General features: G+C 41.3%; 1 protein-coding gene across 3 annotated transcripts in view; it reads right to left on the bottom strand.

The window, feature by feature from the left end:
• The window catches only part of MYRIP (myosin VIIA and Rab interacting protein), a 262,226-nt gene that overhangs the window by 39,540 nt on the left and 208,838 nt on the right, over positions 1-13,848 (bottom strand). For all 3 annotated transcript variants that reach the window (XM_068404757.1, XM_068404758.1, XM_068404756.1), the window contains exons 4-8: positions 8,109-8,245; positions 6,358-6,438; positions 5,676-5,773; positions 5,271-5,351; positions 3,511-3,660 (exon numbers count right to left, since the gene is read on the bottom strand). In XM_068404757.1, coding sequence (XP_068260858.1) covers positions 3,511-3,660; positions 5,271-5,351; positions 5,676-5,773; positions 6,358-6,438; positions 8,109-8,245 — 547 coding nt within the window. The remainder of the gene's footprint in view (positions 1-3,510; positions 3,661-5,270; positions 5,352-5,675; positions 5,774-6,357; positions 6,439-8,108; positions 8,246-13,848) is intronic.

Here is a 13,848-nt window from a genome sequence, read left to right on the forward strand (position 1 = left end):
TCAGGCAGCCTAGCTCTGAGCATCACAGGTTTTAAGTTAGACCTTAAAGCTTTGTGATACCCAGCAGTGTATCAGGATAACATCTTTAAAACAAAGTAAAGCTGAAAGAACAACATATGATCTAAATTATTTGGAAAATAACATTATAGAATGACCACTCTTCTCTGTCCTCTCTCCTCCTCCCTTCCATGCCTTACAACCTATCTTGGTTTGGTGGCAGTAAGTGTAATTCAGCTGAATTTAGGCCTGCCTGGGCTTGATCATACATCTAGCATCCAAAACTGTCTTCTTGGATGTTTGTCAAGTGCATGAAAGCAAGAATCAGTAATCTTCTGCTAGAGATACATCTCAAACAAACTCAAACTATACAAACAACTTTAAAAGGACAATGCTGTCATGTTTAGCCTTGCACTGATTATTTAGCCACCTGAAGCCTGAAAAAGTCAGAGTCAGAATTGCAAAAGCAGTTGTATCCTATCCCGCTGCAGTGGAAGGAGGGAACTCAGCCACATTGCTATGGGCTGTCTTGATCTGAAATCCAGACCACTTTTGCAGTAAGATTTGAAACCTGGAAAGTACTTAGAGAAAGTTGGATCTTCTCATAATAAATATTAATTTTAAAAATGCCCGTTATTTTCTAAAGTACCAGGTGCTTTTCCATCTCAAAGTGTACTGTTCTTTCCCATTCTGTGCAGAGAAGATGGTGCTGCAATTGGCTGCTTCTGGAAGGAAACGAGACAGTAAATAACCCACCAGGATCCAGCTGATGGGCTTCTGGACAAATGCACGCCTGCCTCATTGGAAGGAGGTCCCAGCAATACATTGTGCAACCTTCTGATCCTAGCTCATGTATAAAAACTAAGAGCTCCGTCTTCCCTCTGATGTGACACATTTATTAATTAGACAGAAATATGATGTTTCTGATATAGAGTCGTTGACAGGGAAGAACTGATGTCAGCTGGTACCAGCTTCCTACAGTGTTACGCCTCCCTCATCTGAAACAGCTCTCCCTCTGTGTTGTATGACTGTTAATCAGGATTCCTCCTCAAAAATGTCGACTTCAAATATTTGTTTGGGACAGATCTACAAAGGTATAGAGCACCTGCAAAACCTCCAGGGATTTCCAAAGCAGTGCTGGACCTCAGGCTTGTGGAACCTTCCTTCTCTTTAAAACAAATCAAAGGGACAAAAAAAAAAAAAAAAAAAGAAAAAAAAATAAACAACTGTTGGTACACTGTGGACCTTACACTTAGCTTAACCAGTAAATTTCTGCTTCCCCTGAGGTGCATCATAATGTGTATTTAATGAAATCCTCCTTTTCCCTTTATCCCTAGCTGGTTTATATACTATAAATTATGGATGAGCTTCTGCTTATATATGCAATCTTTTCGCTGTAAAATAAAGACCACTAATACAGCACTTAAACCACGCCAGGATGCCTGCACTCCATCAATGTTTAAATGGGATACAATGTGCCAACTGGTCGTTTGCTCTCGCTGGCAGTGATGTATGGGGGGGAAATGGACTGAGAGAGCAGAGAAACATCCACCCGTTGCTCTAAGCTCCTCCTATCCCAATGTTGCACACCCTTTGCTTATTGGTAATGAGAAACAGATGGTGCCATCCACCTCTTTTTACGAGATGACGAAATAAAATAAGAAATCTAAGAGGAAAAAAAGGAAAAGACAATATCTATAGCTACTACGACACCGTAGTACTGCAGTTAAACAATCAATAATATATTTCAGGGAGATCCTCTGTGTGTGTGTGCTCCTTAATATGAAGATAATAGATTTTGCTCCAGTCAAGCAGGTCTCATGCAGTTGCTCTCTCTGGCACTGTGCTGTCCCCAGCTTACACAGCTCAAGTGCTCTGCATACAGCATTTACTTCGTACTACAGAGAGGCATGAGCAGGGAGGTAATGCAGGGCTTCCAGAGCCCACTGGAAGTTTCTGGCTGATATGGATGAGCTACACACAAATAGCTGCGATTAAAAGAAAAATTGCCTGGCAGGTATGACCACAGAGTTATATCTGGGATTATTACAGCTCCCCCCACACACTAAGCAAGTGACTTTGGTAATAAAATGCAATGCAATAATAAACACGGGTTTCTAACGGCCAGTGTTGTAGCATGCAACTGCCCTAAGTAACTGAATGTTACAACCTTTATCATGCTAGCGAAATCTCATGTATTGCTTCTACACAGAAGACAAATAAAAATATTTACCCTAAGATAAATTTCCAGTTTTAAGTTATGAAATCCTAACAGCCTGAAATTTGCTGTCCTTACATCTGTTTCCTCTGCATGTCTGTCGTTCTGTTAATCGTGTTTCTTCTTCCCTTTTATTTAATCTATCCTGCTTCTGCTTGCTTCAAGTACTAATTTGTACTTTCTGCCCGCTTCTGTAGAAGCTAGGTTTTGTTTTGGAAAGAAATATTGTCATTCTTTGGGCAGAAAAGGTAACTTTCTCGAATGATACACTGAAGAGAAACTGATGCAGTTTAGTCCTCCGAATCCACTGACAGATGCACGCTTACCTTTCATAGTTGAATGGAAAGCAAGCTCAGGAAAAGGAGTTTGGGTTGTTCCACTGCTGTTGATGAGAATCAAGCAGGCTGTAGCTGCTCTACGTTTGCTCTACACAAATTGCCTTTCAGTACGCTTTCCAGTGGACCCTTTGTTAGAGCTTCTACGACTTTATTTCTGCCAGCCTATAACACACCTGTAACTGTATGAGCTACGGGAGCAACTGGAGCCATGCTACCTTTCCAAAGGTGTCTGGTTATACCAAGAAAACTCTCCTCTATTCAAAGCAAAGTAAAAATAAACACATGTGCACTTCAAAGGACAAAAGAAAAAAATGAAACAACCCTAGTAAAGCAAAAGGCAGAAAATGAATTTATGGGAGGGGTGAGAGAATGCAGACCAAATGGCCTGATTAATTCATGTTCCTTAACACACTGTGGGAAGACAATTGGACCAAACGGTGACAAATGTGGTGAAAGACCCTGTAAAAAGGTAGAAAGTCTTTGTAAAGCACTGTACACATCTGACTCTCTAGTACTGACTGATGGCTGCAGAAGTTTTGAAGCTGTCTGTTGTGGCTTTTCTCACCTTAGCGTGACATTTCTACTATTTCTCAAACCAAGGAGCCTCCCTCTGGCAAAAATTTGGGACTCAAACTTGTTACTTCAGAACAGAATTTCAAAATGTGTTGAGTTCAAGCTTAACTCTTCAAATGCAGAACAACAGGCTCCTGGTGTAATAACTGAGGATTTGAACAGCATGTTCCCCTAGCTCCTGCCCTTAAACTCCAGAAAGAAAACTCAGTTGAGTCAGACACAAAATTAACTCTCCCTCTCCTGGTCTTATATTCTGACAAGGTTTAATGCTTGTTCTCTGCAAGTCTCCACGTACCATTCCAGGCAGTAAGTATACCTATCCAAGATTTCAGTCTCCCAGTTTTGTGCAGCATAAAACACCAATAGTTGTGCTAAGTCACTCACCCATAACGTGCAGGACCCTCTGCGGCTCCCTGGAAACGTCAGCATACTCTGATCTGAGACAGCCACAGACGCCAGGCCACTGCTCCTCGATGGTGGGCATTCAAAGTCATCCTCAGCCTGCTCACTTCTGCTTTTCTGTTTCTTTATAATCTGTAAGGTAAGGGGACAGCGGGTGGGAGGGGAGAGAAAAAAGGTGCTTGGAAAATACTGTCTGAGCCATATGGAGAAAAACTACATTAACTCTGCCTCAAGGCAAACTGCCTAGGAAGAACATTTGAGTCTCCCTTTGCTTTTGCTCCAGTTCATGAAAAGATGATTCTGACAACCTGCATGCATTTCTTCTTCTCTGAGGTCATACTGCTTGCAATTGCATAAGCATTGATCCAATAAACCATAACCAATGCCTGCAGGACCATCAGAGTTGAATTAAACAAATACAGAAACCTGTTCCTACAGTAATGCCTTAAACACTAGCAGCACCTGCCAAGTATTTTCTCAGACAAGAATGTTTGCAAAGAAAAATAAAATACTATTTTGAGTATTTCAAATACTCAAATAAAATACTATGATGAGAATTTCCAAGGCTCCCATGGCATCTAGAGACATTTCTACTGAAAACAAAGAGCTCTTAGGTGTCTAGGTGTTTTTGTTTTTTAAAATCTACACCATCTTAAGAGAGAGAGATCATACAGACTACCTGTCTCCCTACACTGACAGATCATACCCGGCTACACTTAATTTCCACAACTTTTCTGACTCCAGTTTAAAATATCTACAGAATATTATTCTATGGCATAAAAGATCTTGTTAGGCAGCTTTTGACAAAAGTGGTAGCAATTCCAGCTTGGCTGAGATAGGCTCTGGACTACCAAAGATCCGATAAGCAGAATTAATCTGCTAACATCCCTATTAAAAAAGCAAGCAGATTATTTTCCACTGAGCTGCTGCTGCTCTTCTGGCTTTTCTTGACAGCCTTATAAACAACATGTTCCTCTTCTGGTGTGTGATCCACACATTGTTAAATGCTACATCCCGTACGCAGATGTGGCGATCAGCTTAGTTCACGTGGAAGGAGACTAACTTAGCAGAGGGGTTACTTTCCTGATGACAGGAGCTCAGCAGCAGGCTGTCCATGCTCGTCTTGCCTTGCTCCTGACTGTCCAGACAAGCTCAAGGGGTAGTTGTTCCCACCAGCCCTCCATTCCGGTGCTGTGTCAGCGCCAACCATGAGCTTTGCAGGAAGAAGCAGCCACATAAATGGGACACACAGAGGGCTCTGTGATTTTTTGGGTGTCTCTTTCACAGCATCATTAACAGAATTCTATTTTAATGATTGATGCCTTCTTTGTACGTGTTGCAGATGCAGGGTTCAGTAGAGTTGGTATGGTCAAGAGTCACGCTGCTTTATGTTGAAAAACTTTGTGCCTTTTGGGAAGTGAAGCACAGATGTAAAATTCCATCGAGCAGGGGCCTCCCTCTACCAAGCAAGGACATCACAGACCTGAGGGAGTGGTACCTCTCAGCTCTGAAGGTGTAGGCCATCAGTTCAGGCACTGGATTAAGCTTATTTATAAACTGATCTCTCTGTCAGATGTAGCTGATTAAACCTATACTGTGGTAGCTGAAGTTGCAACTTGTCATTTACTCTGTACTTTCTATACTGGTGTCATCCTTTTTGCTGTTAGCAGAGTCAAAGCTCACCAGATTAAAGGATCGTGTTTTGGCTATCAAACAAGCTAGGGAAAAAACGCACGCCATACCTTCTGCACGATGGTTGTGGCCAGCTCTTCTATGAGGTCCTCCTTGTGTTCCTGCAAGTAACAAGCCTCGTTCTGCTTGTCCTGCATGAAAATGGGTACCTGTAGTCGCTAAAATGACACAAAAACAGCCTTTCCACAGAAATGGTACAGATGGGAAATGGCTAATATGCCCTGTTGGCACTGTGGGAAGAAACTACAGGTACTTACTACATGCTGCTTTCTGAAATGCAACACGCATCTTGGATACAAGTTCACAAAACCCACACCCAGCTCTTTAGGTATGGCGTGAGATAGTCACTACTTCTTTATGTTTTCTTTTGTATCTGCTTGTTTTTGTACCACTACCCAGATGAAAAGAAACATAATTGTTCTATTTAAATGATCTTTTTTTTTTTTAAGTGTTACCAGGCTGTCACTGTAGGTTTCTGCCTTAGAAATAGCTTCTTCCACTGCTTCTTCTGCAACGCGTAAGGCCACAGCAAGGGTATCCATCATGCTGTGTCCTAGGTGAAGAATAAGACAAAACCACCATGTTCTTTATGTATGTACATTTGCATAATGAGCTCCAGAATTCAGACTTATATTCTGGACATATACTCAAGTTTTAGGTTTTTCATGACAAAGTTAATCTCCTCAATCCATAATTATGCACAGTAAAATAAACACCTTAAGACAGAGAAATTTGTCTCAATCTCTATGTCACTTCTTAAATGTAAACACTCAATGCAATAAACCACAGTATTTCTATGTTGCTTATTTTAGAATCCAGCAAAATAGTTAGGAGGAAATCACAGGAAGAAAACTGGTAAAACTCCTACAAACACCAACAGAATCTAAGAAAGAGAAGTAAAAAAATATATGAGCACAGGAAAGGAGATGTGAGAGAAGTAACAAAAACTGAACATAAATAAAATCACACTAGAATAAGCGTGTATTAGCTGTAACACTGAAGCAAGATATCCCGGCATAGTACACAATAAAAGACTGTTGGATCTGTGAACAAGACTTGCCAGCACTCTAGGCTATTTGTCCAGTAACTCAAGGTGGAAGGACCGTGTTTTAATCAAACAAGTTTTTAGCAGCATACCTTCTGACTCGCGGTAGAATGTAGAGTCACTGCCACAAATGCTTCCTTCATTTTCAAAGCTTCCTTCAAAAAAACCTCTTTCTGCTCAAAAAAGACAATGCTGCACGTTAGTATAAGAAGTACCCGTTAGCAGCAGAGGCATTATTAGGTTAGAATATTCACTCAATATACAGTGGCACTGCACACAAAGGGGGATAACCAGAAAATTCCTCCTGCCTTTTGTACAAACCATGATTGCAGCAGCTTTTGTACAAAACATGACTGCTTTTATATGAAAGACCTCTCATTCATTTTGGATGGAGAAAATTATTTGCACAGTAAAAGAGAGAGAGAGAGGAAGAAGTTACTAGGTATAAAACTTACATGGTAGAAGTTAAGTGCAGGGAATTTGCCTTTAATATGACATTTGGGGTTGAAATAGATTCTACATTTTAAAGGGCAATGCTGTATAAATAAGCCAAAACCCAGACACGCATAGTAGTATTTATCTTCAAAAGGAACAAAAGGTTTACCCAACAGTCACACGGAGAGAAGAATAAAGTTAGCAATGACATTTAAAAGCAAAGGCCTTCCTTAGAAAGGTCTCACAGAGAGCGCACATGCCACTGAAACTCGTCATTGGATTCTTGACACTTCCATTCAAGGACAAATTCAGTGAGACTACGCCTTCAGTAAAGGCAACACATCATATTAAAGTTCTGAAGGACCCATCCCCATTTTTTAATTCCATTGTCCCACTTCTGCCCTCACTGGCACGGATTTTCTTGTCTTCGTACATATTTGTTCTCAACTGTTAAGGAATCTTCTCTAGAAAAATGAATTTGATATACAGAAAGCAAAAAGACTAACAAATCAGAATTTAATGCATAGGTTGCTTCTCCCTAGAAGCTGTTATGCCAATATTCATAAGAAACACTTAAAGCTTTCACTCAGGACTAGAGAGTCCACTTACCATCCTATATCATTTCAGAAAAAGACAAAGTAAAGACCATAGAAAAATTAAAGTCTCTGTACATATTTAAAAAGAATTACATCAGGAAACTATCTGGTCTAATAAATCAAACGAAATCTCAAACATTCAGCTGTGTTTTGAGTCATTTGCTGAACTCACCAGTATGACACCAAATGCCACTTCTAACCCATTCTGTATCTCCAGTTACTCTTCTTATGGGGTGATGCACTGTAACACCATAGTTAAGGGAGAATTGTGTCTCTTCATTTAAAAGGTGATGCCAATATGTAATCGGCATCTTTTAACCACTTACAAACATCAATACAAAAATAAGATGCCGCCAGTTTCACATCCTTAAGCACGCAAAACTCTAAGTGAGGACCATCTAAGTTCTGATCAACTTGGACACTGAATGTATCCCACGTTAACCAAATTTTGCTTCAAACACCATGGAAATGTGCTCTAAGGCCAAACGTTGAATGCAAAATTATTTTCTCATTCACTGACTACTTAGAACTGTGATAAATTTTGGAACACGGGCTAGAATACAAACTGCAATTTACTTTACAGACTGAAGATAACAGTTCTTCTGTATCAGCGGCATAATTAAGATTAAACATTCTTTGAATTCTTAAACACCTCTCTAGACACTTCACCACTTTTTTTTCTCTCCACTGAGGTATTTCTTTAAAAAATAAACTTAAAAAATATTTTAAAAAGTAATCTCAGAATTTCCATTGTTTCAGCTTGTGTGTTGCAAGGAGATAAGCTAATAAGAAATCAACACAGCTGTTCTTACCTATCACATCGGGATAAACTCCACTCTCCAGTTTATGCTTCTTGTATAAGTTCTTCAGGACTTTGGCACTTCCAAAACACTTAAAGCGGCTTTTGACATTATTATAGTACCAATCCAGAGACTGGGTCCTTAGGACCCTAAAACAGAAAAATAAACAACATACTTGAAATGGTTCTACAACAAATAGTTTACCACCCTTTTACGTAAAAAAGGATTTTTTAGGCCTCAGAGCATAAACATATTAATTTCTGAATACTTCTTTACTATTTGTCCTTTGCAAGTGTCCAGTATACTGAGGCAAAAAAAAAAAAGGTAACTCACGAGCAAATATCTGCTTCCATTACTCAAGGTCTGATTTGGTTTTGCTGCTATCAGAAGAGGCGTTCTCCCCTTTCACATCACAATGCCAACACTACAGCCTTTTGAAAAATACAAACAAGCCTTGGAACAGCACAGGACAACGTAAGAGCATTAGCCCATTAACACACTACAAAAAATAACATTTTCATAAGAATATATTGCTGCTTTCATTTGGGGAAACCAATAGAGTACACAAAGCCTAATTAGGGGACCTCAAAGCAGAACGAGCAAAGAACAGCAGGCAGACAAACTCTTTGGGGAGGAAGGACTCACAACTGCAGCGTGGTTTCTCACTTCCAACAGTAAGCACCACTGACGTCAATAATTCATCCTAACGGATTGTCCCCAGAGCTCATATACTTGGATAAAGCCATGAGATACTGTCAAGCTCTGTATTCTTCTCCACGTTGGCAATGGGCTCCTGCTCCACCTGCGACTTCAGCAGTGGGTGGGCAGAACCTCAGCCCTATTCCCAAGGCAACACGACCACAGGTTGCTGCAGGCTAACCTCAGCGGGCCCACGCATGTCCTACGGAGGGTGTCACTGGACAGGGGGATCCTACGGTTCCACCTATAAATTAAAGCTGACTTTCCCAAAAGCCCCCAGGAAGGAGAAATACGTCTGAGACAGTGAACATTAACCAATCTTGTGTGTTTGCTTCCCTGTTTGAGCCCCTTTGCTCCTCTGCACATTGCCACAGTAGTTTATTTTTAGTTAGTTTACTGCACTCACACTGCAGGAACCAAGGTATTTTTATAGGACGTGAAAACTTTTCATATAAAACAGTATTTAGTATAGGCTGCAAAGCAATTTCTCCTTTGTAATAATTATAAAAATCGAGATCTTGGAACTAGAAGCCCTATGGAGCTTGTTACATAATTAAGCAGAGAGATGACTCAACATCAAGATTTTAGAAAACAGAAGGATAAGGTTAGTGTCGGTGTCAATATATGAACCCCCAAAGAAATGACGTTACTATCAGGAGTGCTGGACTCTCAGCACTTCAGACTTGAAGACATTCAGATTATTTAATTCTGTTTTTTAAAGCTGGGGTCATGGGTGAAAAACAAAATGAAAGCCCCACTGCAACTTTTAGATTTTCCTTTGGGGGCTTCAAGTACAAAGCAAGTGATAATCCACAATTTTTGTTTAACACACACCATAATTTGATTCATTTTCTGAGTTTCTACAGGTGCTGGTAGTGTAAGATTTCAGTCAATAGCATGGAGTGTCAACCACTATGATGGATAAAACTAAGTCTGCACGACTGGGTTGGAAGTGGCTTAGCAGGAGGTATTGGCCAGGAAGGATGCCCTTCTGCTCAGGGAACACCGTGTTCTCCACGCTGTTCACAAATAGTATCATAGCACTATGACCACTGGTGGGCTTACAGCACTGAGAGTCCTCCAATACATTGCTTTAGGGCTTCCAAGATCCCTACCACCTTGCACATTGCACGTTTACCGAGCAACCTCAGCTCTACTAGCTCAAAACGTTAAACTTGTCCTCTTCTTGGAAGCCAAGTAGACCCAGTGCTTAATATTCAGACTGAGTGACAAGGTACCAAAAGCAGAAAGCCGCCTATCTTATTGGACAAACTGTAGGAGTGAAGATAGTTATGAATGCTGACCTATTTGTATGCTTTGTATTTATAATGAGAACATTTTCTGTATGTGAACTTTGGAAGAGTCACAAGGAGAGGAGATTATACATCTCAAAGCAACAATGAAAGAAGAGACGCTTGCCTCTTTGTACTAGCTAATCTGGTGTAAACACAACTACTGAGATTTGGGTTTTTATCAAATTTCCTCATTGCTGCAGGATTAACACTTTGTGAGTAATCTAATCATCTCATGCTTCTCTCCCATGTGTTGGAGAGCTAACGACAACTCCAAATCCATGCCTCTGTCCTGCACACGTTTTACAGCAGATTACAACGCCTCCTCTAAATCTCTTCAGCCTCTTAACTTTCAAATAAGTCACAATGTCCCTGCTGATTCCTTCTGGGGAGAAAGGATTTGGAGAAGAGAGTATTCTCTTATAGATACTAAAATAAAGGACACACTCAAAAGAGAAATAAGACCATTTTTGCCTTATTTCAAAAACCTTTAATGTTGACCTGTATTTTAAAGCTGTATTCTGCAAAAGTGGTCCACGAGTCCAGAATAACGAAAGACTATGACAGCACTAGCATTAAATTATTAAAATGAAACACTTTCCTTATTACCTCTAATGGAAAGTGTGAAAGTCCTCTCTGTGAAATGGAAGTTCACACTTAAAGGATATTAGTTGTATGCATTTTAAAGACGTAGGAATGGCTGAAGCCATTTCTCTCTCTTTCTGTGCCGTAACGACTGCTATGTCTTTATTGCTAAACAGCAGTTGCAGTTTTCATTGTAAACTCAATTTTTCAGGGTTTTATGACATGGTTGTGAGATGCTCCCCATGGTTCTTACTTTGTAAAACAGGAAATAATAAAAAGGACCTATTAGCATACCCACTAAAGTAATATCCATCATAAAAAAGGTCTTCATTAAAGAACTGCTTAATATTCTTGAATGGGCATCGGCACTGCTCAGCCCTGAAATGCAGACATTCAGCAGCAATTTCTCAAACAACTGATGATCAGCTAAAAACCAATCAAGCTCATTAGATACTAAATAAAACAGTTGCTGAAAATAACTTTTATCTGGGGAAAAAAAAAAAGAAGAAAAAAAAGGCTTTAAAAGTTGTTACCCTGTGCTTCTCTTGCTGTGCCCATGCCCCAGTGTAACATTCAAGCTCAGGTCACTCAAGATCTGCATTCGGCAGTTGGCTAGATTAACTCAAGAAGGTGGCTGCTTTACAATTCTTGGACCTTTTTACTCTTGTGGATGGGAAAATTTTTTGAAATTAAGTAATGAAAATTAAAAAAAAAAAGCCAAACAAACCCACCTCTGAAATACAGGACTATCCACAGATCAGAACTGCTGCTCTGTGGGAGACTCCAAAACGCAACGCAACCACAGAAAACTGAAGAAATATCAGAAGTTTAAATTTTCAGTAGAAAAGCAACATCAATGTTTAGTTTCCACTCTTTCAAAGCACTCCCAAGGCACCCTGAACCGCCTGAAGACTCAGCCATGAGTGAAGAGATGGAGAGGCCGGGAGCCAGGGGAAGACTGCCTGCTCAGCTGTGCCAGAGCTGGGACACCGGCGGACAGGAGCCCTCCAAAGCCAGCCTGCCTCACCACGCTGCTGGGCCAGAGGCAGAAGCATGCTGCAGTTAAATATTCTTGTCTTTAACCATGATGTTCCCCCCAGGCAGGTGACGGGTGCTGTAGGACTGACATCCTTGAAGCCCTGCCCCTCCTGGGGAGCTGCACGTCCATCCTCCTCCAGCTGCACTGGCACCATGTCACGCATCAGTTCTCTGGGAAACTCCAGCTGATCCAGACTGTGCCATCGCAGGCACACTGTCTGTCACAGACCCCGACACGGGATCTCTCCCCGTGCTGGCCTCACACAGAATACGAAGCTCAAGGCTCTTGTTTGCATTTCCCAGGCACTGAGTGGCCTCAGCCTGGTGCCTAGAGAAACAATTAAGATTTAGCCTGTCACTTCTTGTTTACTCTTTTTAGAGTAAAATTGCTCCAAACTCAGCATCCTGAAATATTCTTTCTCTGCCAATAGCAATATTTGCTTTTTCCCTTGGGCTGACGTTTTAGAGCTCGTAATGCACTGCTCTTTATAAATTGTTGGATTTAAGTATTTCAGTTCCCTTCAGTTTCAGTGAAATCAAACATACTTTGAATCAAACATCCAGGTTCAAGAATGCAACTTCACCTTCATTCCCTTCAGCATGAATCATTACGATAGCGTGCAAATCAAACTTAAAAAAAAATAAATTGAGAAAGTTTAGCCCCCTGCAGCCCTGAACAGGAACTTCTGTCCATCAGTCTTTCGTCAAGCTCATGTCATTCCAAGATGGGACTTCTATTTCCCTGATTGTTTTGTGCATATCCCCTGCCTGTCAAAGGCAGTTGTTCACACTTCAAGAACAGCTCCTAAACGTTTAGCTCAGAAGTCCACTGTTGACTCGTTGTGACACTTCCTTCCCAAGCTTTAAGCTGAAATCCTGTTTATTCTCCTCTAATGGCATTCTGCAGATCAGCTATCACTTAAGAAGTGCTGCTCCAGAAAATGTCTTCCTCCAGCTGTCCACAGCAGAGGGCTGTGCCTGGATTACACTGCGAAAGCACAGCACACTGGCCCACGCAGGTGGGTCACAGCAAAGGCTGCAGCAGTGTACGGTGAACACCACGCTCAGCGGGCAGCAAAGTCCAAGTAACAGCAGAGGAGAGACTGCCTCAAGTCAAAGCATCTACCCCAAAACAAGAACTGTCCAACCCAGCGAAAACATCATCTGTCTTTCCCACAAGTGGAAAAAAACCAACTGTGTCCCTCACAGTGAACTCATGACTTTCCTGTGCCAGCAAAAATGACCCTGGCCCACTAATCGCACTGCAGTCTGCAGTATGTTAATTACTCAGAGCTCAACTCACAGAACTGGACTATATGAGGCATTTCCTAAAGACACGTATCCTCCCAACCATCCACTGAGAAAATCACTGCCCCAGTTTTGGCCTTTAAATTCCAACACGGAGCAACATACAAGAAATAATTAAGGTTAGCACAGAGGAAGAAAAGGAATTTCTTTTTTTCCCAAAGACAGCTGTATGTGCAACCCTCAAATTTGCTCTCTCTCCTTTACCCTTGAAATCAGCAGTCAAGAAGTTAGATGTGGGAGGAGGACAGAGTAGGTTTTACACAGAAAATCTGGATATACTTTCTGACAGGAAGAAAGATCAGAACTATTAAGAAGTTCACCTATTCCTGATTACTGAGGGAAGTACTAAAGCATCTACCACCCGGGCTCTTTAAACCAAGCCTCGGTGACTTCCAAGGGAAATGCCAAGGATTGCTCACTGCAGCATGTGCCAAAGGGCAGGAATCACTCGCTGCGTTATGCAGTAGGCCACAGTAAGTGATTGCTGGCTCATAAGAATAAGATCACGAGCCGTACTAGTTCAAATAAAAGGTTCACCCAGCCTCTTACTCAGTCTCTGGCCATCGGCAGATGTTAGGGAAGAGATGAAGAGATGACAGGAAAGGTGCAAGTGTGGAGTGACCCTGCCTTCGACACACTCTGCACTTGTCAGCTCAGGACTCCGTGTTTGACATTACAACAGACCTTCCTCAAAGGACACTCTTTGATGGACTCATCTTCCATAAATTTGGCTATACCTAACCTAAATCTAGGCATACTTTTGACCTCCTCAAAGTGCTCTGATGATAGAGTCCACAGCTGCATGCCACACAGATGCATTTATGACCCAC

Source organism: Nyctibius grandis, chromosome 7 (assembly GCF_013368605.1).
Source record: "Nyctibius grandis isolate bNycGra1 chromosome 7, bNycGra1.pri, whole genome shotgun sequence".
NCBI classification, from domain to species: Eukaryota; Metazoa; Chordata; class Aves; order Nyctibiiformes; family Nyctibiidae; genus Nyctibius; species Nyctibius grandis.